The sequence below is a fragment of the Triturus cristatus genome, chromosome 1_1 (assembly GCF_964204655.1).
Source record: "Triturus cristatus chromosome 1_1, aTriCri1.1, whole genome shotgun sequence".
Classification (NCBI taxonomy): Eukaryota; Metazoa; Chordata; class Amphibia; order Caudata; family Salamandridae; genus Triturus; species Triturus cristatus.
In genome coordinates, this window is record NC_140579.1 from 28596471 (window position 1) to 28624411 (window position 27941).

Consider the following 27941-nt stretch of genomic DNA (forward strand, 5'->3'; position numbering starts at 1 on the left):
ATGAAATTCGGTGGCGTTTACCTAGGCCTTCTTTCTTTAGTAGCCTTGTTATGCTACCACCTGACGACTGGGCATCGGAGGTTGCACTTTGGGCACTGTGCGGTGTCTGTAAATGTTCACGAGACACGGGAATGTTTTTACAAAATCCGTAAAATTATCGTAAGTATAAATTTGGGTTACTCATTTTTTTTACATAAACTCCATTGTGCAGGAATCACTTGATGAAGTGATAGTCCAATCGTGTGGTTAAATTATAACTGATTTTTGTTGGATCATATTGGACCAGAGAAAAACTATTAAGTACAAAACAGAGCATCCTTTTAAGTTGCTGGCCTGAAAGGCTAATTGACATTTCTGGGCCTGATTCACGAAAAAGTTCATACACTTGCACCCAGATGTAACCCTACACACATTGCTTTCCACTTGTTTGGTCAGTGTAACTAGGTTTTTACAAACAAAATTATACCTGAAACAGGATACTGACACCATTTGATTTGAAGCTTTTCTAATTCTAACGGTGCTTCGACAGGATGAATGGAGAAACTGGGCAAACATAAAAAAAGAATTGCAATGGACCATGTTCATCTATTGAATATCTATCTGCTAACAAGAAACATAACATTGTTCAGTTAGTTACTCTTCCTCCAGAGCTTCTTCTCATCAAACATTTCCCAAAAATAATCTACTAATGTATAAACTAAAAACATTTTAAAAAATGCATTACCTGCAATGTAATGACTTTTGCTATGAAATGGCACTCCCAGAGTAATGGCTCCAAAAGTAATGGCTGCAATGTGGAGACAACTGAAATAGTAACATATAACCAATCTAAGAATATTAGATACCATCACAACCACATCTGAGTGGACTTTAAATTTCTAATTTCTCCAAATGAAACCATTATTTTTGTCAGTATAAATTAAGTGGAACACAATGTGCAACATATGAATACCTAAATAAATACATACTGTTCAAGAAAGAAAATAATAAAGCAACCTCGTGGGGTAAAACAACATGGAAGCTGGAAATAGCGTCCCTGATGAACAAACTGTGTTAGCAAAGGTAAGCTGAGCACTTAAAGAAGAAATAAGAAAATGAGTTTGAAGATAGAGTTTCATTTTCACTGTTCAGCTTAATAGAGATACACAGCAAACTATTGTGCAGTAAATAGTATTTTTAACAAAAGGCCCGTATTTTGATTACATCATTAAGACAGTCGACATGTTTGCATGTCTTTTATTTATGAACATATAAAGCTACAATTCCAACATGTTCTGTTGTCAAGAAGATATAGCATATGAATATGTGAGAGTGAAAAGTGATTAGCACTGTCTTTTTATGATAGTGTAAGTCATGAAAAGAGCATGCATTTCGTAAACAAAAAAGCCACATATCAGCAATAAAATGTTTTAATTTCAGCAAAGTAATATATCAAAGAACATACTGGCCTCTGTGCTCAGCAATGTGTCACGGCATATATTTAGCCTGACGAAGGGACTACTTGGCACCCCATCACAAAACATAATGGAAACATAAATATGGCAACATAACCATCCACCAATTACCTTGAGTTTAACTGATAGTCCATCTAAGCAACAGCAAACCATAAAAAGCGAAAGAAGGTCAATCGGCAGAAGGGGGTTTACTGAACGCTGATTCTCTTTGTGTGCCACTTACTGTACTTATTGGAAGCATTTATGACATACTGCTGTCAAGACAGCTAAAGCTTTGGTCTAGTACTCAGCCTCAATAAAAATATCTTAAATGTTTCACAGATGTCCCCTTGAATATTTTTCAAATGAACTAACAAATATGTCTATGAGTGGCAATAAGATACACTGGTGGAGTTGAAACGCAATGCTGCTCTCTTTGGGCAGAATAGTGGTATAACTGGTCGGCACGCTGACTCTTGAACCCACAATATCCGTGGGATAGAATATCAAGGGCAAAATATTAAAAAAATATATTGACAGCTAAGTAATCAAGATTTTCTATACCGAATGCCAGATATATGTACCTACATGGTATATATAGGTACGTAGCAGTGAAGTTAAGAATAGTCAGCCTTTATTTCCGTATATGCACTTGCCTTTCAATATTTTGCCCTCGATATTCTTGTAACTTGATACTGCCGGTGTTGATTTTTCAGTAGTACAAGCATACATGTGATGCAATAAACAAGTGAAACAGTACACAAAAGGAGTATGTGTGTCACTAATGGACCAGGGCATGCCAACAACTGTATTCAAGATGGCTCATAGTTAACACTAAAAAGTCCTGCTTGAGAGTCTGTTAAGTAAATTTGCTGCATCTTCAACCTCAGGCCTGAAGAACATGAAAAGGAGTCCGACAATAAGGACTTTTGGGTGCACAAAGTTTCCAGACGGTGACAATCCTAGTGCTTTACAAAACAAACAAATAAAAATAAAAAATTAAGAAAAGAGGTGTCTATTCTGATGAAAGTACAGCAGTGTCTGTGACGAATGCTAGAATAGAAGTGTTCCTCATGGAGTAGCCGTATCAGTACAACAGCACAAAATTGTCGAAGCAGTACCAATCAAAATGGAAAATCATTAAAAACTGTCCAATCTGATCAAAATTTTAAAAAATGCCCAAAGTGCTATGGCCAATTTTTTTCTACTACAGAAATTTTGCAATATGGCTTTAAAAGTGGTGCATTGATTGGCACAAATAGAAATAGTACCATAGCAAAAAGCAATAGTGCAAACTGCACAAGTGCAATATAGTGAATGCATCATAAAATAGTGTCCATCGATGGTGTAACAGTACAGTAGAGTCATTCCAGTCCAGTCCAGTACAGTCTATAGGTTGTCCTTCATGAACCCCCTAATGCCAAAGAACTATCACACCATAAAAAAAGAAGCCATATTATGTACCAGTATCCTCTCTTCGGCAAGCTCCCCACGACACGGGGAAAACCTATTAGTACACCGCAGCCGAATCGGGAGGAGCAAAAGGCGGAAGGTGAAATATGCCTACAGGATATGCAGGGACAGAAAACACTATTTATCCCTGCCCAAGTACATGCCCATGTCCATGCCCATGCCCATGACCCCCCAGCGCAAGTCATAAACCCACAGCCATACTGAGATTGCACTTAGGGTTAGAACCCGCAGAATTGAGTACAGCCATTCATGGGAAATCACCTTTGATTAGCCAGCTGTTGATTAAAGTAGCTGAAAAACTTCTACTGACATCGCAAAAGACATCGCAAAAGGAAGTTGGTAAAGAGATACTCTCAGACGAGTTGGATTCGCTGTCTGAATTAGAACTAGAATCAGAGTCAGAAAAGGAAAGGAAAGGAAAAAGAAAAGGAGACACTCCTCGTCTCAAGAGTCAACGAAACCCTGGGTAAAAGATCCGAGCAAGACACCTCAATACAAGAAATGCTTACAACTATTTTGCAGGAATTACAAGACTTGAAGACTTTGCAAGCATTTGAAATATCACAGCTGCATAATAGGTTAACAAAGATGAAGGGAAGTCTAGGCAGTTTACCCAGAGGGGTTACTGAGGTGGAGGTTCGTGTCTCAGCCCTGGAAGATAACATCGCTACTATGCAAAAAGATCTCCAGGTGTTGAATAAGAGCAAGAGCCAGATGGAATTGAAGCTACAAGATTTAGAGAATTACAACAGGAGATCAAATCTGCGCCTAGCGGAGGGTTTGGAAGGTGCGGAAATGGTGAAATGGACTGAATCTCTGTTGAAAAAGGTAATACCTGAATTACAAGGAGACCTCACAATTACGAGAGCCCATAGGGTACCTGCACATAAACCCGCGAATCCTAAATATCCACGAACCATTCTAATAAACTATTCTGATTGTAGAATTAAAGAGCAAATCCTAAATGTGGCAATATCAAGGAGATCATTCAATACCAACGATACTAAAAACTTTAAAAAAAATTCTGACTTGTCAGCAGCCTCTGCCCATAGACGCAAGGATTTTGTCAAAATGATTGACTCTTTTAAAGCTAAAGGAGCACAGGCGATGATTGTGCAGCAGACCAAATTGAAAGTCATAGCCAAAGGAAAAATTGTTATCTTCACAGAGATACTGGAGGCTCAAAGCCTTTTGGATGCTCTCATAGCTGCATAAGGAAAAGAGACTATGTGGTTGTAGGCTATAAGACTGAGTTGTTATATTTTTTCTTTGACGGGCGGACGTGAGGTAAATCAGGGAACGCAACAGGAAGCAATAAGATGGCATCCAATAGGAAGAGGGAGGAAGAGGAGAGGACAGTGGGACAGGTCGGGATTTCTCTTCTTATGGGGAGGGTGGGGTGGGGGGGTCGGGGAGTGGTGGTGGGGGTGAAGCAGCCAGAAAAAGAGAGTTCATAGACGGAAATATTTTTCTTTTTTTGAATAAGTTAAGGAAAAGGATACGTAATGTTGCTAAGGAAAGATGCTGTCTTGTATAGTTGTCATATTGCACATATTGCATATATTGCACATTGGATATTGCACTTTAATGTATTTTAATGTTCACCTTCCATAATTGATACAATTTGTACTGTAGTATATTGCACTGAGTGGTCTAATAGCTACCTGATTTGCACTTTAAATAGCCTTTTGCACAATTGATACACACTGTACTGTAGTATGCTGGTCTAAATGTGTGATTTGCACTCTATTGTATGATTTGCTCAATTGTTATATTAGGTATGGTAGACCTACGCAATTTGCACAATTTAATGGCCTGTATTTTAGCAAATAATCTAGCCCGCTATGGTTTTATTGGGAAAAGAGATCTAACAAATTAAGTGGTTACTTATTTATGCATTGTGCACATTTGCAGAAATTGCACGTAGAAATGCACTTAGAAATGTTTACCTTCCATAATTGATACAATTTGTACTGTAGTATATTGCTTTGAGTGGTCTAATAGCTACCTGATTTGCACTTTAAATAGCTTTTTGCACAATTGATACAAACTGTACTGTAGTATGCTGGTCTAAATGCGTGATTTGCACTCTATTGTATGATTTGCACAATTGTTATATTAGGTATGGTAGACCTGCGCAACTTGCACAATTCAATGGCCTATATTTCAGTATATAAACTAGCCCGCTATGGTCCTATCGGGAGAAGAAATCTCACAACTTAAGTGGTTACTTATTTATGCATGTTGCACACTTGCACAAACTGCACTTAGAAATGCATTTTTGCATATATAGCACATATCGCACTTTAGATGAGACTCCCTGGGGCGTATGGATAAAACAGGTTATATTTTCTTCTCAATTGCATTATGAATAGGTATAAACTCTCAATTTTGTCTTTGAATGTTAATGGTTTAAATAATAGGCATAAAACTGCTGCAATAGAAAGCTGGTTAAAAAGTCACCATCCAGATGTGATCTTTTTACAAGAGACACATTTCCGAGCTTTAGCAGATGCTAGTAAGATGTTTAAAAACTGGGCGGGTTTTTATTGCTCGGCTGTGTCGGGGACAGCTCAGAGGGGTGTGAGCATCTATATAGGCAAGCATGTCCAATTTCATGTTGAAGCATCTCATTCAGATATGAGGGGCAGATGGACATTCTTACATGGGAAAATAAACCACACAAGCGTGATACTTGCTACAATCTATGCACCAGTTGTGGATGATCCGCTCCCCATTGTGCAGTTAAAACAAGCACTGACAGGTATACCTGGTCAGATTATATGGGGAGGGGACTTTAATTTCTTGCAAAACCCTGTGGTTGATTCTACAAAAAAAGATCGAAGGCAAAACAAACCACAAGTATGTACTGCATTGTTGAGTTGTAAGATAGATTTAGATATTTTAGACTACTGGCGGCTCAACAATCCGACTAAACATGAGTACTCTTGCTATTCAGCAAAATATGATTCGTCATCAAGGCTAGATTTTTTTCTAACCTCCCATAATTTGGAAGTCAGTAAATATGAGCATATAGCGAATACCTTCTCAGATCATGCCCTCATTAAGATGGAAACCCTTTCAGGGAAGAAAGATGAACAAGCATCAAGAAGGTGGCATTTTAATAAACTTAATTTAGCAGATAAGCAATGGTGTGCAGATTTAGGGAAGGAGATTGGTTCCTTTTTGTCTATAAATATTCTGGCCCAAGTAACATAATATGGGATGCTTTTAAGGCTACACTGAGAGGCATAATCACCTCAAAAGAGATACCAAAACAAAAAGCTAAGAAGGAGGAAAGAATGGCAATAGAAAATAGTCTAGCCGTACTGCAGCGCTTTTACTATTAGATCTAAGCGCTGCCTTCGATACTGTGTCCCACCATATACTGATCCAACGCTTACAGGAGGCGGGAGTGACTGATCTCGCCCTCCAGTGGTTTCGGTCTTTTTTATCGGATCGATCCTTTAAAGTGGCTATACCACCTGGCCAATCCGCCACTTATCCCCTGGAGCTGGGGGTACCACAGGGATCCTCGTTGAGCCCTACAATGTTCAACCTCTATGTGAAACCGTTGGCTGGTGTCGTCAAACAGTGGGGTCTTACGATGGCCTCATATGCGGACGACACACAGCTAGCGGTGACACTTAGTGGAGACCCTGAGGTGGAGGCCCCCAGATTCCGAGCGGGTCTGATGGCAGTAGCAAGCTGGCTTCGCACCAACTGCCTTCAGTTAAATGCCACCAAAACAGAGGTGTTGGTACTAGGGAAGCACGCTGAGCTATGGGGTAACCAGTGGTGGCCTTCAGAGTTGGGTGTCACTCCCATTCCAGCTTCTGGAGTGAGAAATTTAGGCATCTGGTTGGACTCTGCGCTCACCTTCAGGGACCACACTAAGAAGGTGGCTGCCACGTGCTATGGCATTCTGCGGGGAATAAGGCCGGTTTTAAAGTATTTTGATCCCCCTACCAGACAGCTTGTGGTCCAGGCCTCTATACTATCTCGGCTGGACTACGGCAGTTCACTGCTGTTAGGGGTGAATCAAGCAGAGGCCTCTAGGCTCCAAATGGTACAAAATGCCGCGGCACGGGCCATTGTGGGCCTCCCTAGACATTGCTCAGTGTCTGGTACCATCACGGCCTTACATTGGCTCCCGGTCAGACAGCGAATCCAGTTCAAAGCGCTGTGCCTGACCTTTAAAATTTTGAAATCTTCTTCGCCGCCGGCACTTGCCAACCTACTCACGCCTTATACTCCTTTGAGATCCTTGAGATCGGAGGGGCTTCACCTGGCTGTCTGTCCACGCTTTAAATTGAGCAGAATGGGTGGCCGCTCCTTTAGGGTGCTCGCGGCAGGTTTATGGAACTCGCTCCCGGTACACATCCGAGCTCTTGAAGACCTGCTCGCCTTCAGGCAGGCGATTAAAACTTTCCTGTTTCCCGTGTCTGTTTAATTTCTTTTTCTTTTATTGTGTGTTATGTTATAGTGTCTGTCATAGCGCCAGGACGCCCCTTTGCTGGGGCAGCTGTGCGCTATAAAAATATAAATAACATAACATAACATAACCTATGCAAATCAAGAATACTTTAGAAATAGGACTTCGAATAATAGGCAAGAAGTACTGAATGCAAAAACAAGAATGAGGGAATTTTATTATGACTTAGGGGATAGGGCAACTAGATTATATCTCCAGACAAGCTATGAAGATAGCGAGTACACAGGAAGATTGCTAGCTTGGCAAGCAAAGGAAAAGCAAGTCCAAAACAGAATTGAATACATTCAGGACAAAGTAACTAAAACTCGCGTAAAAACTACGCCACTAATAGGCGAGGTGTTTCTTAAACATTATAAAGACATCTATCAGACATCTCACCAGGTCCCTTCAGAAATAATTAATGAATTCCTGCGGGAATTGCCAATTCCAACTTTGGAAAATAATTTTAAAGAGCTGCTGCTAGCCAAATTTATGAAGGAAGAATTAGATGCGGTTATCAGCTCTTTGCCTAATTGCAAAGCTACTGGAGAGGATGGCATCCCCGCAGAATTTTTTAAAGCATTTTATACTGTACTCTGCCCTGAATTTTTAAAACTTGCAAATTATTTATTACAAGGGGGTGACCCACCTGCATCATTTCGCATACCAGTAGTGGACAGTATTTTAAACAAGCATTGGCAATGCCAATCGGTCTCGCCATTAGGATGTTATATGTATTTAGCTATGCAGCATATTAGCGTGGGTGCTGAATCACTTTTGCACTAGAAGTCAGGGTAATTGCTTATCAATAAAGAAGGCGCTTTTTGAGGCAGCAGAACCCCTCCGCAGACATTAGCTAAAATGCTGAGTGTCGCGCTCTCCCTCCGCTAATGTGCTGCATAGCTAAATACATATAAATACACATAAGATCCCAATAGCGAGACTGATTGGCATTGTTCAAGGGTGACCCCTGAGTATCTACATCTCCTACGTATCCTCCAAGAAGGCAAGGGGTGTAAGGACACTGTCAAACGTAATAGCCAAACCCCGTTTTTAATCCGATGAAGCAGTACAGTGTGTTCCATTGTCAATGTCAGCCAAATGGCACTGCTACAGGGATGCAGTGTTACTGTCCTGGTCTGTGAAAACCCTAGCAAGAGACTTGGTTTTAAGTTGTGATGACTCACTTAATGCAAAGGGCATAATTAAGAGTTCACTGGTAAGGGAAATGCACTAGTTTCTGGAGGAGATTTACTAGGCACGTTTCTTCAATACTTTCCCTGTCCCTCCATTACCGCCCAGTGCATGCGACCAAGATCAAACATGCAGAATCAGTCATACGTTGACACCTGCAGAAGTGCACAAAGAATTTGAATTTTGTATTTTCTTACATTGTCATCATCCAGTTGTATATCGTACTTCTCTCAGAGAATAAAATAATCTCATAAAAACAATTGTTTCCAGGCTCGTAGCATGCATAGACATCTCTTGTGTTCACTTCAAAACATCGTCAGCAGACCATAAAAGGACATAAAAAAACCTCCCATGACGTGGCAAGTGTACACTTCTAAGATACACTAATAAGCCATTAGACAGTGTGAAATTAGAGCACGTGAGTGAAATTGTGCTAAAATATCATATGGAAAAAATAAACATTGTAAAAGAAGCTATATTGTAAAAGGCTGAATTAAGGTCTGTCCTCTTGTTTACCATTGTTACAACAAGCACTGGGAAAACTAATAGGGCTGGCCCTTGTATAGTGCACACAAAAGCACAACATGCACGCGCGCGCACACACACACACACACAATATACCCTTAACACGCATTCAGGCACACATGTACACTAGTACTTATACAGTCAAATATTAGCACATATTGACATACAAGCACCAACGGTAATACAAATAACACCTAAGTAGTCAAGAACACACAGCAGATGCACATAGAGTCAAATATAGACAATGCACATGTATGCAAACGTACTGTCACAGATACATGCCTAAAGCTTGACATGCACACACAGGGGCATGGATAATGCGTGGCTGCTGGGTGAGATACTTGAAGTCAGTGACAGACCTCTGGATGGCTGTTTAAGCACATTCTACAGCTGGGAAAAGCAATGTGTTCTTGTATGCCAAGCATCCGGGGGAAGTCATTTGGGTCAGAGTGATGGTCTGAGTGTCATGGGAGTGAATATGATGGTGTCATGGTAAAGGTGTGAGTCTGATACTGTGATGCTGTATGATGCAGTGAGTCCCTTGTGGTGAATCCGAAGCAGTAAGTGGAATGTAGTCAGTGTGGCCTGCATGTGTATGACGTGTATTGTCTAACGATGCCTTTTGTAATGTTTGGGCACACGGAAGAAGAGTGAGCTAATAGTTTCAACAAAAGGAGAGAATGTGGCCTAACGGCTTGGGTGGTAGACCTGGGAGCTGAGGGACCGGGTTCCAGCCTCAGCAGGGATGCTGGACATTTTGTGATTCTGGGCAAAGCACTTAATCTCCCCGTGCCTAACAACAATGAATGAGTCTGCCTGTAACGCAACTGGTGCTCATAGATATTATCTGGAACGGAATCCCTTAAATGTGCCCAACATCAAAAATAAAACCGCTCATCCACTCTCGGTTATGTTCTTTGCATCCTGGTATCGGCAGTGTTTCTCTTATTGTATAAACAGGATTACTACTACAAATCCCAGATCACGCAGGTACAAAACTGGGCGATCTTCTCGCACCCGGCATTGGACAATTCAAAAACTAGGCTAGGAAATGGAGCATCTGAAAGTTGGCTAAATTGGATAGCAAGGTTTCATGATAATGGTGTAGAAAAAATGACCCGCATCGCATTTCTTGCACAATAACGCTGTGTGTTGTGTAATTTGAGTTATGAACAAGTAGCTATTAAAGTGAGCCGGGTCCTGACGGTGCTCAGCACCTGCAGTTCTAAAAAGCAGGTGCCGAGACGGGTCCTATGTACGGCTGTTCATTTTTGCCCTCAGGGTGAATAAAAATCCTAACTTTGCAGCAGTACCACTTTTCACTGCCTTTGATGTAACTTCGAAGAGACTCGCTGTAGTCTCATTTCAGAACTGAAATATTTTCAATATCAAATACAACAAACCAATCGTTTTTGCTTATTTGTCTTACGCAACTAACAACCACTGACAAAGTCAATAGTCCTAGCTTGTAGGTGTAATGTTACTTGCCATATTATGTATCGGGATGCAATGACAGAAACAGCAAATACCAGTAGGGAGACACACTATGTTAAAGACAGGCTTTTAGCTAAGGGTGTTTTTAAGCTATGCCCTTAATTACATAGGCCAGGCCCCTTTGAGAGATGCCCGCACATAGTTTTTTCACCCCACACCAATTATTAATATACGCCAATATATGTACATATAAACCATGTGCACCAGAATGAAGTGGCATACTATTGTTTTACTTTTATGATCGCTCTTGGTTAGCTAGTTACTTCAAAAACTGGCAACGCTGCTCAGTGGCTGCTCCGATGACAGCCCTGAAATGGAACAGAATGTGCAGGCCTACGCCTTGCCCTTCTCACTCGGTGTGGCAGTCAGTCTCGTGTGAGCGAATGTTCAACCCAGCCTCTGCATTTTTGCGTTTTACTCGCAACGGAGAGACTTGGCATTTCTGGTACATCCAAAGATCTGACAAACTTTAATGACTCCAAAGACCCACAACACTTTCACAAAATTAAACCACGCAAACCAAACCCCCACTCCTCAAACTGTGCAGTCTATAAACCTCCATACTGCAGCTTCCCGGTGCCTGACACTAGAAACGTGTCTCTTGCTGAAGAGTCAGAAGATCCACAGTGACCGCCAACCCTCTAGTCATCGCGCGCGCCTGCCATGTTAAAAGTAACCACGGTAAAAATAATTACAGCGAAAAATAGCATTTACATAAAATTCTGAAAACGGTGAAGTGAGGAAGCCCGGCTGTAGGCCGAAAGGGTGCAGCCATTACTTTGCAGACTTCAGAAGCTCACTCTCATCTGCTGGCTGGCTTGAAAAAAAAGTAAACACAACACCAATTCCCAGTATAGCCCACTCACTCGAACCCAGTCCTTGCTCACGGGGCTGAAGCGCCGACTGAAGCTATCCGCCACCAGCACGACTTGCAGGGGCGGCTCCTCTTCCTGTTGAGCTCCAGCCAACCCCAGGTACTTATGCTGTTCCCTCTCCGACTTTGTACAGTGGCCGCCATGTGTAGCTGAAGCCGTAGGCCATGCGCGATGACGTCAAATAGGATCTGCTATTAGTGACAGGGTGCCGTGGACAGGGAAAAGAGACTACAGCATACAGACATGAAAACAAAAACGTCTGTAGTGCGCATGTGTTGTGCATGTTTTGGTCAGGCAAAATGTCTCGGGACATCAAAAAAGAGTGCGATCACCCAGCCAATCCAATAACAAACAAGCATTTCTTAATGCAATAGGGCTCGTATTTACGCGAGACCTATTGCATTGGAAACGGGAGCGTGGGGGTCCAGGAAGGCACGAACGGGAGCGGTGGGGGTTGAGGGGAGCAGCCAAAAAGTCACAGACTGCGGGAGGGGGCAGAGGGCGACATATGGCCAAAAATAGTTTTGGAGTAAAGGGGTCAATAGCCAGGGAAGGATATAAATAACAACATGGCCGTCAGGAGGAGGGACTACCAAGTCGAAAACGAATCAAAATGCAGCATTTTTGCTTGAAGCCAATCAAAAATATGGCTGGGAAGTGGGCGGAGCTTTCCCCCACTGTAGTGTATACTGCATGCCTCGCAAAGCGAGCAGCGCAAGCGCTGCAGCGCTAGGCGAGACCTAAAAAAGATAAAGACAGTGAAAGTGTGATCTCTTACAGACCAATAAGCCTTTTAAATACTGATTACAAAATGTTTACTAAACTCCTTGCCAATAGGCTAAATAAGATGGTGGGATCCCTTATTGGGACAGATCAGTGCGGCTTTGCAGCAGGGAGGCAGCTTTATAATAATACAAATTTTTTATTAGAGGCACTTGATTTTTTTAATATCAATAAGGTTGAGGCGCAGATTTGGTTTTTAGATGCCGAAAAAGCATTTGATCTTGTTTCCTGAAACTGCCTTTTTATAATTTTAGAAAACTTCGGCTTCCCACATGAGAATTTTTTTTATTGAAACAACTCTATATAAATTCACAGGCCCAAATTTTAATCAATTCTGTTAACATAGGGACATGCCAAATAAATAGAGGCACCAGACAAGGCTGTCCCCTTTCCTCGATTTTATTCGCTTTATTTATAGAACCATTAGCAATTGCAATCAGGGAAAAAAGAGCCCATACGGTTCCGGTTCAAGGAATGACGAACATAAAATTATATGCTGATGACATCGTTCTCTTCCTGAACCCAAAGATAAATACTCAGACGGAAATTATGAGAATCTTTGCAGATTTTGAAAAGATAGGGGGTTATAAAATTAATAAGTCTAAAACAGAAATTATACTATGCAATTACGATGTGAATTCTCTCTTATTAGAATTTAGACAGACATACAACACCCGTCCGAAGAGGTATTTAGGGATCTATGTAACTGAGAGAGTAGAAGATCTTTTTTCCCTAAATTATATTCCATTGCCAAAAAAGGTACAGTCTCAGTTAAAACGATGGAATCAGTTGCCGTTGTCAATAATAGGATTCAATTGCGTTAATTAGAATGTCTATTCTTCCGCTTTTTAATTTTCTTTTTAGTGCAGCTCCTTGTGCAATACAGGCCACTTTTTTTTAAAGAAATAGACTGTATGTTCTCTTCTTTTTTATGGACAAATAAGGTACCAAGGTTAGCCATTAGCACTTTAAATTATCCTGTTGCTGATGGAGGACTATCTCTTCCGAATATTAGAAATTATTATTATGCGACATTTGCACATCACAGTTTTAGATATTTTTTTTATAGGATAACATCTTGTAGTGGGAATAAAAGGAGAGAACATATATATAGGTATCTGTCCGGCTATAGCACTCTGCGCTTTAGATTAAGTTGATCTTTTTCCGTACTCCTCTCACATACGGTATAAGAAGATAGGGCATATATATATATAAGCATGAATTCTGATTTAGCGCTTTGCACTTAAAACTACTAGGTTCTTTTCCTGTTTTGTAGGAATATTGTGATTGCACTATTGAGTATTTTCTGAAATATTTATTTATAAAACTGTAATACTTTGAACTGTAGATTTAAATCAATTTTTCTTTTTCTTTTTCAATATTTTGAAATATGTATTTATATATGATATTATTGTATGTTGATTAAGTCTCTGAACTCTCAATAAAAATACAATATTTTTTTTTTAAAAGATGTCCTCCTCGTGATTTTAGGTTTAAAAGTAAAATGGTTCCTTTTGTAACATGAACCCTACAGCTTGACTCTATCAACCCACCCGCTTCTGCCATGCAGTTCCAGTTCTTGAAACACAGCCTGCAGAGGTTGCTTTATGTTGGAGAAGTTGCTAATCTGAAGAATCATTTTCAATTTTCGAGGTTTACATTTATTTGCCTAAAACACAGCCATTTAGCAATTGGTTTAAATTACATTTAGGGCGCTGTTTGATTATCTCTCTAACTTCTAAAGTCGGCACTGTGGATATTTAATTTGTGTGCATATTAATGCAAAGGCAATTTCGGTATACTATCAATATAGTACAATTGTAGTACAGTGCTGATGTAAATGGCACGCGTTCCACAAAGTTCTACTCTTGCACGGAACTCTGAGAGTTGAATGCATATACGTTATAGGACACCTGAATGTTAATTACTTATGCATAATTCATTTCTGATCAGAAAATATATCCGAATCCACAATATAAGGATTAATGAAATTTATGAAGTGCAGAAAAACACTCAGGATGCTGAGTTCCGCCTCATATGGTTTGGGATAAAGGGATTACAGTGTGGGTGGCCATGAAACCTACAGTGAACAGACACAAACGTTGTAATTCCCCACCTTGAAATTCAGGCAAATGTAATTCTGTGGAAGGTACGAGTACGAATCATACATGAGAGGAAATGAAAGAAGCCACCCACATATTTTATGGGGTGTATTGGTAATACTTTCTCGGCATAGAAAAATCTTTTTATGGCAGAGAAAAAAGTTGCACCTGAAAGGACAGTTTTCCAAATAATTTACTTATGGACAACTAGGTAAATAATATGCAGCAATAACTGGGAAATAGGAGTACTCCGGGAACGCTACAACTGTCGTGGGCGTCCAGGAGTAGTCTTGGGATTCATTGTGATTCCCCAAAAGTCAGAAATGTACTCCCAACACAGGAGAAAGCCTGAATGAGTGCAATTCGGGCTGTTCCCAGTATGACTTTGCATCTTAATTAGGAATATGTTCAGTGGCGGCTCCTCCATAGGGGCGTTTGGGCGCCGCCCCCCTGCTTTCCCGCAGTGCGAGAAGGCAGAAACATAAATGGTAATAACTACCATTTATGTTTCTGCCTTCTCGCACTGCGAGAAAGCATAAGTGCCTGGTTGGGGGTGGGCGGTTCTGGTTGAGGGCAGGGGGGAGTGGCTTGCCCACTGTTGTGCATAGGGACTGTTTGGCCGGCCCTGGGGCTGATAAAACAGTCCGTATGCACAACACTGGGCAAGCCACTCCCCCCCCCTACCCTTGAGCAGGACCGCCCACTCTCCCTTCTCTCTATGTAGGCTGCTGCATGGAGAAAATGGCCCAGGTGGGGCGCGCTGAGATTCGCCTGGAGAGTTCTGATTGAAGGAGGGGAGGGAGGGAGGCTGCGTGTCCGATGACGCGAGGAGAGCTGCAGCCAGCCGGAATTGAAGAACGCAGGGCGGGAGTCCTGTGACGCTGCTGCTCCTGTTCACAAACTGAAGAGCGCCTACGCTGGACTCCGGCCCAGGAGCAGAGGCCGGTCAGGTAAGTTTTTATTTTATTTTAATTTAAAACTCCCCCTGTCCCCACCCGAGTCCACCCCCACATCGAGTATTGTAAGCCGCGACTGAAGGAGCCGGCTTTCACCACTTGCACCAATGGCACTTTAAGCGTTCACACTGATGGCGATCTGTAAAGGCTCTGTAGTGTGTGATGTTCACAAACAAACCTTGGGAGACGACGCACACGAAAGATAGTCAATGCACGTGGGTGTGGGGTTTCAGCTCAGCTCTTCTTTTTACATTTAGAACTTTTTTTGCAACTGGCACAGCAACTGCTACCTGTTTGTCTTGGACGCAGCTGTGGTGGGTGGGAGGACGGAGCACAGAGATGAAGAGACAGCAGGTGATTAAATCCATTAATCGGATTTATGGTGGTTATTTGTGAGGCACTGGAATGTGTTTATGGCAGCACCGGTATGCATGGGATGACGAAGACGGCGGGATCGTGACATTTCACAAGACTGGCCTCAGTGTGTCAGGAGTGTGTTTGAAGGGACAGGTGTGTTTATGATTTCACACGCGCTGCTTGTGATGGGGCAATCAGGCTCAATCTGGGGCTTTATCTCACGGGGTGGGTTGTGATAGGGGACCTATGCACTGGTACGTTTATGTGTGTGTGTATTCATTCCGTTGTATAAACTGGGTGTCGTAGCACAAGCGATGTAGTGTGATTGCACAAGTGCATTTACATATGTCTGAATTCACTGTATATTTATAGTGCCAGAAGTGTTTACAGGATAGCGCCTACCATCACTACAGTGCTTAGAAAGGGACATATGTTTGTGCATGACATCACTTATAGATTACCCCCACCCCCCTGTTTTGCCAGCCACGACTGCATAAGCCCTCCGATGCCCCTTGACCAAGTTTGCGCTGTATAAAAACTACAAAAAAGGCCGTTGACCTGCCTTTCAGGTTAGCACATTATGTTGTCTTGCTCAAAAAGATCATTATATGCAAAGGGCTGCAAAGCGTTTGAAAATGATACCAATTTGTCACCCTTGAGTTTAATTTCACTTTTCATAGATCTTCACTCGTTTATTTATTTTGCATGTTTGTTGTCAGTTTTTGTCTCAGTCAAGGTTTGCTAACTAACATACATCGACACAAAAGTTGCCTGGATTTCCGCCCTACCACTTTCAAATGTCACCAGCCGCCACTGAATATGTTTAGTGTCACTGACATGGCAAGCTACCGCTAAAAGATCGTTCCTTGTCCTCAGCAATCACAAGATGAAGAAGATGACATAAGAATTGTTGAGAAGTCTTCTCTGCAGAACACCAGGGTATGTATCTATACATTTGTAATACAACAGTTAAAACCAGTAAATAGATGACATGTTTACAGATTGGGCCTACAAGCCACCAGAAACCCATGATGCCAAGAAAAAAATAAATGGCATATGTATGGGTTCACTTACCTAGAAACTGAGCTGGTGGCCAAGATTCAAGAAATGATTGCAAAAGCTTGCATAGACTTTCACAAACTACAGACCAGTTACTGTATATACACTTCCGTTCTGAACACGATTGTCGAGTGTTTCATGTGTTATGGCAAGTGATACACAAGAGTAACTATTTACTATGACATAATGCGTAATATGATTTTTTTAACCCTTACAGCCTGATGAGCAATGCTGCCTCTTCCGCCACCTGTTAAGGTTTTATATGCATCAGGTGTTTAGGCGCTGCAATACCACAGACCATCATCTACGTCGAAGGCTCAGCCTCATCGCCAACAGCTTTCTCAGCATGAAGAAAGACCTGGACATCTGTGTGAGTATGAGAGAGAAGGCACATTGACAAGGATAGGACAGCCGTTTTATTGATTTGGAACCCCTAATAATGGTGAAGTGTCCGAACACGTCTATGCCCAAAAGCCCTGGTTTTAACTTCTTGATGCAGATGGAAAGGCCTGTAAAGAGCCCGGCCTGTGCCATAATGTACAGCTGATTGCATCTAAAAGCACATGCTGTTAGGCCACAGTATAGGAAAATGATGATGCATTAGCACAGTTTTTCAACAGGAACCCATATCTGCTTGCAAAAGACTCTTACCTCTTTCCTGGTAAGCCAACATCCAAAGTGATATTCCACCATTGGGGATCTATGGTAAAGTAAGCATGCACTATGATTTGCTATAGATACACGTTAATGTATGAGGTTACTTTTACTGTCAGTGCGTCCTCCCTAAACTTAACTAATGCAGCTGGACCAGATAAGTTGCAAGCAATAGTAATTAAGTTGAACCCTGTGTGGTGGGCAGGATTCTTCTCCAAAGCTTTTATACACATAACCAAGGCTGGGATAATTCCTCTGAGTTGGAAGGGCGCTATAATCAAACCCACACATAAAAAAGGTGCTCTGAATGACCCAGGTAATTATCGGCTGATAAGTTTGTTGGATGTAGGTGCAAAACTGTACTTCAAAATTATTTTAAGGGCTTTAAAGAACTAGAGAAAGGATACAGGATTATTCCCATGGAGCAGGGAGGCTTTAAAGCTGGGCATTCAACATTAGATCACTGTTTCAATTTATGGGCTTTGGGGCAGAAGGCAAAGGAAACAACTGGGAATGTATTCTGCTGTTTTGTTTATTTTAGCTCAGCGTTCGATCTGGTTGATCGTAGTATACTTTGGGCTAAATTAATACGTCCGGGGATTCCAAATTGCCTAATAACAATTCTGCACTAATTGCATACCAGGAACTGGCCCCAAGTGGAGCTTGATCTAGATGGGGCCCTCTCAGGAAGAATCCCGCTGGGAAATGGGTTAAGGCAGAGTTGTAACCTAGTGCCCACATTGTTTTCATTGTTTTTAGCCGACCTTCAGGGAGAGTTGGCTGCGACTCATTCGTTTTCCCCGAAAATGGGGAGTAGACATGTGTTGTGCCTACTCCATGCACATGAATTGGCAATTCTGGACGTGACTCAAGTAGGCCTGCGGAGAAAGTTAATGAATCATTATTGTGAGGCAAATAAATTGAAGGTAAACAAGAAAACATAATAAAGTTTGGGGAAAAAAGTAAACTGTATAAGTGGCAATTAGGTATCTGGGTATGATATTCACCAGTCAGTTGAGCTGGACTTTGCATAAAGAATTTATGGAGATGAGGGCACTGGCTACGATAGGGAGACGTGTTGAAGATGAGGGCACTAGCTACGATAGGGAGACTTGTTGAAGATGAGGGCACTAGCTACGATAGGGAGACTTGTTGAAGATGAGGGCACTAGCTACGATAGGGAGACTTGTTCAAGATGAGGGCACTGGCTACGATAGGGAGACTTGTTCAAGATGAGGGCACTAGCTACGATAGGGAGACTTGTTCAAGATGAGGGCACTAGCTACGATAGGGAGACTTGTTCAAGATGAGGGCACTAGCTACGATAGGGAGACTTGTTCAAGATGAGGGCACTAGCTACGATAGGGAGACTTGTTCAAGATGAGGGCACTAGCTACGACGATAGGGAGACTTGTTCAAGATGAGGGCACTAGCTACGATAGGGAGACTTGTTCAAGATGAGGGCACTAGCTACGATAGGGAGACTTGTTCAAGATGAGGGCACTAGCTACGATAGGGAGACTTGTTCAAGATGAGGGCACTAGCTACGATAGCGAGACTTGTTCATTTTAAAAAGACTTATGTTGGTCCTTCTTAAACTCCCCTTTTGACAGCTAATAACGCAACGGTCCCCACGCGATGCCTCTACGGGCTGAGCTACTAGCCATAAGTATGTTGGGAAGTTGGGAGAGGTGTGAAAGTAAATGTTTGAAACAATTGTTGGCTCTCCCCTAAGGCGCAATGTCTCAGGCGATAAGATTAGAAGGAAATTTGTAGGGCTGGAACTTCTTAGCCTATAAAACAACTTTGCGATTTTGGAATAAGCTTAGGGTCCCAAATACAGCGAAGATGTCAGCCCACTGTGCCGTTGAAATAGGAAGGAGTGAACTACAGTGGGCTAAGAAGGTAAAGGAAAGATTAGAAGGAATCCTGAAATTAGAATTAAAATAGGTGCGGCCTCACAACTTTCTAAAGCAGAGTTAAAAATTGCCTGTGAAAAAGAATCTAGGTTGGCTGATTTGACGTATGTAAAGAACAGACCCGCAGCAAAGTATATGGCAGATTCATGGGAAAATATGAATGCAGTTCCATATTTATGGGCACTTCCAGACGCCCCGCTATGCTTACCACTATTAGAATTTTGGGTTGCATTAAATGTGCATTGTGTAAGAGCTGAGAAGTTAGTGATTAGTACTGCTTTATTGACTTCAAAAGGCACTTGCTGAATCTGGGTCTATGATGTCACAATAGTATGTAAGTCCAGTCCCTCATCAGCAATGGCTGCACGAACTGCCCCATCATTTCCCTGTATACATGTTGTAGGGTCACCTGTATACTATTATCCCCTTCCTCACTCTCCTATACTATGCCAGCCACCTAACACTGAGGGTCATACTACAGGAACTTTGCAAAGATGCAAAGAAGGCAAGGCAGTACTGCTTGAGCTCACAGAGAATAATCCAGACAGATTTCACATTGTTTCTGTTATGTTTCCTTAACAAGACAACAAATAAAATACAATAGCTCCATTTTTAACATTCAAAAGATGGGGTAACTTTGAATAAAGATACCTTTGTTCTATTTTTTTTTATGTAAGCTGCAAGGACAGTACCAAATCAGTCCATTCTCCTTTATAAAGGGATGTTCGTGGAGTAAGATTTGTTGCTAAAGCGAATATGTAACATGTAAATTAATGTATAAACAAAAATGTGATATATTTGCTTAGTAGTGGTGTCCAATTTTTCATTTTTGGTTATGGTTGAAAAAAAAAATCTGTAATATGGAGCAGGGTAAATTGTGTTTAATCTATTGCCTATTACATAAAAAGCACATTAACACAAACTGGGCATTTCTTGCTATTTGCACTGAAGATTTGTTTCTGAATGTATTGTTCTAAGTTTCCAGTTGAAATTTAGGAAAATTCTAGTCTTCTATAATGCTCTGGTAACTAGAAAGAAAGGAGAGCTCCCAGTTGCATCAGTGACAGGCCAGTAGCAGGTCCCCCTGGGCACTCTTGCTGACAGCCTGCAAAGGGCGAGTGTTCTATAATGCTCTGGTAACTAGAAAGAAAGGAGAGCTCCCCGTTGCATCAGTGACCGGCCAGTAGCAGGTCCCCCTGGGCACTCTTGCTGGCAGCCTGCAAAGGGTTAGTGTTCTATAATGCTCTGGTAACTAGAAGGAAAAGAGAGCTCCCCGTTGCATCAGTGACCGGCCAGTAGCAGGTCCCCCTGGGCACTCCTGCTGGCAGCCTGCAAAGGGCTAGTGTTCCTTCTGTTCAGGTTGTGCACCTGTCAACGCCCCACAGTAAAAGTATTGCCAGGCTAAGAAACAAACGCCTTGGTCAAAATTCAAACAGCAAATCATCTTCTGGAATATTTGGGGTTATATCTATGCCGCTTCTGCGAGTTTCAGGGGCACCTAGAATTGAATGCACTTCCTGGAGGCATGAACAGGCAGGGGAGCCTGCACCGTTAGAGTACATGTGCTCAACAAACCGGTACGGAACCGGCTGCTCAAGTTAGCATTCAAAACACATTTCTTGAGGGAAGGACGTACAGGGCGCTGCCTGGTGTCAGCACGGGTCTTGCAATCAGGGTTAACCATCACTGTACGTGTCGGGGACTCCCCAGGAATGCACATAAGTCCTGTCGGTTCAACAGATGTTGCCGCACAAGGACCCTACTTTATAATGCAATGAGTCTGCAACGCGGCGCCACATTTCCTGATGAGAGCTGTGAGGTTTGAACCTGCAGCAATTTAGAAAGATAGTTATGCAAGAGTCAAATACAGTCCACCTGAGTCTTGAGGCATCAGGCCTGCTAGCGGATTCTAGTCACTGTCACCTGTGCAGCATGACACCCCCACGTGGCCAGCTAAGAAAGTTGTCCTTAAATGCTCCAGAGGCAGAACAAAGATTCAAATCAGAACTTCCGACTGAAACTTGGGGCTGATTTCCCAGTATGTCCCTCGATGCAGCAACTAAGGCTGTTGGTTTGCGTTGAGTGACAGGGCGGGAATAGGACAGTCCCGCCCATATCTATAAAGATATGGAGCCGCTGCTCCCCTCCCTGATGCTGGCACACTTGTCCCGCGATGCAGCAACTAAGGCTGTTGGTCTGCGTTGAGTGACAGGGCAGGAGTAGGACAGTCCCGCCCATATCTACTAAGATATGGTGCCGCTGCTCCCCTCCCTGATGCTGGCGCACTTGTCCCACGATGCAGCAACTAAGGCTGTTGGTCTGCGTTGAGTGACAGGGTGGGCGTAGGACAGTCCCACCCATATCTACTAAGATATGGCGCTGCTGCTCCCCTCCCTGATGCTGGCACACTTGTCCCGCAATGCAGCAACTAAGGCTGTTGGTCTGCGTTGAGTGACAGGGCGGGAGTAGGACAGTCCCGCCCATATCTACTAAGATATGGTGCCGCTGCTCCCCTCCCTGATGCTGGCGCACTTGTCCCACGATGCAGCAACTAAGGCTGTTGGTCTGCGTTGAGTGACAGGGTGGGCGTAGGACAGTCCCACCCATATCTACTAAGATATGGCGCTGCTGCTCCCCTCCCTGATGCTGGCACACTTGTCCCGCGATGCAGCAACTAAGGCTGTTGGTTTGCGTTGAGTGACAGGGTGGGAATAGGACAGTCCCGCCCATATCTACTAAGATATGGCGCCGCTGCTCCCCTCCCTGATGCTGGCACACTTGTCCCGCGATGCAGCAACTAAGGCTGTTGGTTTGCGTTGAGTGACAGGGCGGGAGTAGGACAGTCCCGCCCATATGTACTAAGATATGGTGCCGCTGCTCCCCTCCCTGATGCTGGCACACTTGTCCCGCGATGCAGCAACTAAGGCTGTTGGTCTGCGTTGAGTGACAGGGTGGGCGTAGGACAGTCCCACCCATATCTACTAAGATATGGCGCCGCTGCTCCCCTCCCTGATGCTGGCACACTTGTCCCGCGATGCAGCAACTAAGGCTGTTGGTCTGCGTTGAGTGACAGGGTGGGAATAGGACAGTCCCGCCCATATCTACTAAGATATGGCGCCGCTGCTCCCCTCCCTGATGCTGGCACACTTGGGGACTACTTTAAATCTTTTCGACTTTTTGTATGCGTGCTGTACAGTGCAGAACAGTGCATATGAAATGTTGGAAAGGATTGGAGAAAATAAAACTTTTCTCGTACTTTGTGCCTGGCTCAAGGAGCAGTATATTTGAATGCAAAGGCTGGCTATAAATGTCACTGTGGGTCCTGTCAATGTCTTAAAGATTTGACAGAGGGGCTCCATTAAACGTGACAGCCACTCATCAAACTTTTATGTTTATGTTTTACATTACCAAAAACAATCTCCCAACTCAAGAGTTTCTGGAGAAAAGTAAAACTAATGGGCACCACACTTGTCTTCTATGGTGTGGGTTTCATTATTTTGGTTGCTCTCCCTGACAAATAGTTTAAAAAAACAAGCATTTGCAATGCAATCGGTCTCGCCTTTGGGACCTTATATGTATTTAGCTGTGCAGCACATTAGCCTGGGTGCTGAAACATCTACTGTTCTTTAACATGGAGGGAAAGTAATGAGACACCAGGTATGGGAACACTAGGAGAGAAATGTTGCCTTTCAGGGGGAAATGGTATAGTCCAAAGCTCTGTTTTTAATATAAAATCAGGGCCTTCAGTGGTCATATCACTGAAAATACAAGATTTGAAAAAAATATTATTCTCTACAGGTGCTTGTGGAAGACAATTTCTATGGACTGGAATCTACAGAATGCTAAAGTGATTCTGGTATTTTAGTGACATCTGCTGGTCGCTTTCTATCGAGACAGCTAAATAGAGGCAGTTGGACAGAAAAAAGTCCCTAAGCGGAAGCAAACAAGTCCTTGGGCTGACCTCCAGAGCCGACAAAGTACATACACATATAAGTATATAATAAGTGTATACTAAAGTATAGCAAGAGGTCTCGAATGATCGACCTAAAAACATATGGCAGGACTGACGGTCTTATAAATGAACATCTGTCGGGCTATTGGAGGACTTATCACAGCAGCAGAGTTGGAGTAGATTCTGTTTCTGATATACTTCAGGCCCGCCTGACTGTAAATCAGGACCGCCGCCTTCAGTTCGGGGGAGAAGGTCCTCCATCACACTCTACATCAGCCCCTGTGTGCCAGATTGCATCTCTTTTGGTACTTTGCACCGATGCAAAGGGTTTTGACAAACTCGGCCATTGGTCTAAGTGAAAACATCTTAGATAAAGAGAAGCAAAATGTGAATATGTTTGGCACCCGCGATCTACAACAAGAGCTGCTTGGAGTGTCAGGTTAAAACAAGACATTGAATTAGATCTTTGCGTGCTACAATATGAAGGGAACCGAAGAGAATGGACAAACCTAGTGTTCTTTGTAATATTGATCCTATTTGGGAATGCATGTGCGGGTCTGAGATGCAGAGAAAAGAGGGAACATTTAGGCAATTCTGTACAGCAAATCTATCCAGAGGGTCAAAAACATGAAAGTCTTAGTCTCAATCCTAAGTCTTGCCTAACATTCCTTCCCGCGCTTTAACAGTCTCAATGCTGCATGCTGCTAAAGGAGTTAAAATGTTGCCCATACACTCAGAAGCTCTAAGATGATACAAATTTAGTTTCCCTCCAAAGTGGAGTTCAACCATCAGTCCGGTGCAGGACCTTGGAGTACTCCATAGAGCACGCGACTCTTGAATGGAGTTCATCCAAGAGTCCGATGCAGGACCTTGGAGTACTCCACAGGGCACGCGACTCTTACATGGGATTAATTCGGATTATAGAGAGATATGGCATTACTGTATAGTCTGAGTGATCTTTCTGAAAGTGTTATGCTGGTCACATGACTGCACTAACATGTGTGAATGCTATGTTTACAGCACTCGCACGTGACCTGTCGCTGTGGAGAATCATCCAGGATGAAGTACGAGGTCATCCAGGAAAACTTTGAAAAGGTGAGTTAAATGGGTGGTGTATCCCAAATTCGTCTCGGTTGGATAGAGACGCGGCGAGTGGTCATCCAGTTAATGTGGGTGAATACAAGTGTGTCTGTTTGGGTTGTAAGCTATCTGCATATTCAGTGTCGTAATGCAAAATGATGGGGCCCCACTGTGGAAAGTGATGAGGGGGCCTGGTTCTCCCATTTCTCACATGTTTTTGTGAGCTTTAGTCTAAAATGGGGTCCACTGGGCGGTTGCCCTCACTCTCCCCAGCAGGGGATGCCGGGGGCTGTATTAGATCCTTGTGCATATTTGAGCTGCTAAGCACATTTTACGATATTTATTTGTTAATATGTGAGACCTCCATAGTGCTGTAACACTAAAACAACATACGAAAATTAATCAGATGGTATCGAATAATGTGAGAAACTAGCCTGTTGGGCCACATCCTATAGCCTACTCCGTAGAGATACTCAAGCACTCCTGCAGTTTCCTCGGCTCTGGGCAGAATATTAGTGCATGAGATGCTACTATTAAAAAATAAAGAAGTTAAAAGTTCACACCAAGTTTAAAAAGAAAAGATAAACAGTTACGAAGGCAAACTGAAAAATTAAATTGTCCAAGAATTCAAAATGTGTGACAGAGACATGTGGATATGTCCGTAAAACAAATACTGCAAAAGGAGTCCAGGGTTTCTAAAATGGCAAGTTGAGAACCCAAGAGAAACAGCAAAGTCCTGGGTGCATTGCGATAAAAAGGTGGCACATGGTGGCATCTGTCCACTTGTGAGAGTTTTGGTCTAAATCAAATGCCAATGCTTTAAAACAGGTTATACCCATTAATGTGGTGTCGAATTCGGACACTGTTGTATCAAAGCCAGGATGGACCAGGGCAGCTGAAAGTCGTAGCTTTGGCTTGAAGTTCTGAAACGTTTGGCTTAAAACGTCCAGCAAAATAGAGTCCTAGCAGCTGCAGGTGGGTCCCATGGGTTGGACCAAGTTGAGCTTCTCACAGAAGCAATGTTGACGCAGTATTACACATTCAGCCTATCCTGCATTTGGACCTCTGGATTGAAGGTATTGAATCAGTGAACTGAAATAGTCATGGTGGCCCCACAGCTGACATGGGAAAGCCCTACTAACCAAAGAAACCTTTCCACTGCAGCAACAAGTTGTTTTAGGACCAGTTATATCAAACGCAGTACTATTTTTGCAGATTTTCTCTGGTGAGTTCCCAGGGTGGTTCAAGGACCTCCGCATTATATTCGGTTAAAGCTTCTTGAGTGTGGCTCCTTCAGCATACAGTGTTCATAACAAAGTAGATCTGTCCACCAGATTAAGAAATGGGATGCTCTAGATCTGGACACAGAGATTCACCAGTTCAGAAAAATCCACTTTTGAGATATACCAAATCTTCAGCCCCCAGTAACCCAGGATATCCTATTGGGCCACTGAGAAGGTATGCCTGTCAAGGACATTCTCTTTTAAGGAACTAAGGGGGATATTCTCAAGCCCCTATCGCCATGGGAACGTCACTTTTTCTGACTTTCCTGTGGCGATAGTGTCAGCGCCCTATTCACAAGGCAGCGTTAAAGCCACTTAACGTGGCTTTAAGCCACGTTAAGTGGTTTAACCCTGCCTTGTGAATAAGGCCCCTTTCACTGCAAACTTACCGCGAAAGGGGCGTGCAGTGGGTGTTGCGGTGGGCGGTCCATCGCAACACCCATTGTACATGGCGCCACCACCTATTCTCAAGGGCGGCGTTAATTGGTGGCAGCGCCAAACTTAAGACCAGGAAAATCCTGGTCTTAAGGCAAAACGAGGAGAAATGCTTTATTTCTCTTAATTTTTGCATTTTCCACGTGTGCTGCCTTGGGCAGCACAAATGCCATGGTTTGTTCATGTACCGGAAGGTGTCCCTTCCTGTACATAAACAAACCTTTTTTTTAAATTCCGTTTTGTAACTTGCATGTGTGCTGCATGAAGCAGCACACATGTAAGTTACAAACTGGCATGTTCGGTTTGTTTATGTGCAGAAAGGGACACCTTCCTGTATATAAACAAACCTCCCTGCTTGTAAACACCCTTGCAGTCTGGTGCAAGGGCGCCTGCGTTGGCTCTAAGGCGTGAAATTTAGCGCCATCGCAGGGGGAAACGCCAGACTGCACCACATTCTTGAGAATAGAGCGCAGCCTCGTGTTTCCGAAGTGGCGATGAGAGGCGTTAAGCCAAGGAGGCTAACGCCTCTCACCGCCACGTCATTAGGAATATCCCCCTAAGTGTGATGAGTTCCATTTAAAAAAGTGCCCAGATAAATGTGCCTAGCTGAAACGCAATCCTTTTTGCAGGTGAATACCTTTCAGCAAGATAATTATGGTGTATGAGATGAAACTGAAACCAACAAGTGATAGATGTAAAAGTGTGAAAAGGCCCCAGCCACTAGTATGTCTTTTAGTACACTACTGCATGTCTATATGACTTACAATATCGAATTAATCAAATGCTAGAAAACTAAAATAGGTAGCTACAATAGGTATAGAGATTGCATATTGAAAATGCCCTGCCAAATGACATTCAAGATACAAGTCGTTGGTAATTTTGTACACCAAACCTGAGATTCAACCAGACCTGCAAGAAACCTGTAAGAATAGAAGTGCCGCATGCAAGCTGGAGGTAAGTGTGAACCTCTGGGGAGAGTTCGTCCTGCTTCACACTTTTCATACCATGGCAGCAGCTAGACAGGCTCAGCAATACCAAAGGAAGTAAGATGATAACATTTCACAGGCCAAAAATACAGGGTAATGAATTGAAAAACCAGCAGAAGCAGAAAACATTCAAATTAAGTATATCTGTTACAAAGATACAGCATTTGAATAGTGGGGTAAACCTGGAACCAGAAGAAAATAAAAGATTATGATCACCACATTTAAAAAAAAACGAAACCAATGACGCTACGTGTCTCTTTTGTATGCTTTCTACTTTCATTCTTCCAGGTGCCATGTGTTGAGGCTATGAATAGGAGATGCACAATTTTTTATCAATTAACAGATTGTGGGGGATGTAAGAGTTTAATTTCCTTGAGTAGTTTTTAAATATATACCCATCACTGTATACCAGTCTTTTGAAATCAAAACCAATAATTACCTGTTAAGCAATGACTATTTCAGTTTTGCCGAGATGTAAATATTAAACATACAAACATATAAGTCCAAGTGTATCTATGGAGTATCCCTGTTTCTTTTCTGTTACTATGGATTCTGCTGACTTTACTTAAGGACAAGCTCTTGAATCACTATCTTTCCTGGTTTGAACTTATTTTATGAATTTCATTTCACAATTTAGTGACAAAGCATTCCTTTCATTTTTAGATGGATCCCAGCACAGCTGTCAACAAAGCCTTGGGCGAGCTGGATATCTTCCTAGACTGGATCGATAGACTTGCATAGGTTATCCTAAACATCTACAGGGCCTCAGCTCTCATTGATCTACAATCTTGATCACCTATGGCTGGGAGCACTGGATCCCACAGATACAAATCTTCATTGGCTGGCGGTGAAGAAGATCTTTGCTGTATCCATACACTGCCACATTTTCACTATATAGTGTGTTATC

At 42.7% G+C, this 27941-nt stretch overlaps 1 protein-coding gene across 1 annotated transcript; it reads left to right on the forward strand.

Annotated features, from left to right (window-relative positions):
• Nucleotides 1–27941, forward strand: LOC146869224 (interleukin-20-like). The gene is made up of 5 exons (XM_085653491.1): nucleotides 1–159; nucleotides 16543–16605; nucleotides 16943–17095; nucleotides 24271–24345; nucleotides 27698–27941. The coding sequence occupies exons 1-5, from the start codon at nucleotides 1–3 to the stop codon at nucleotides 27773–27775; spliced, it is 528 nt and encodes a 175-aa protein (XP_085509617.1). The 3' UTR covers nucleotides 27776–27941.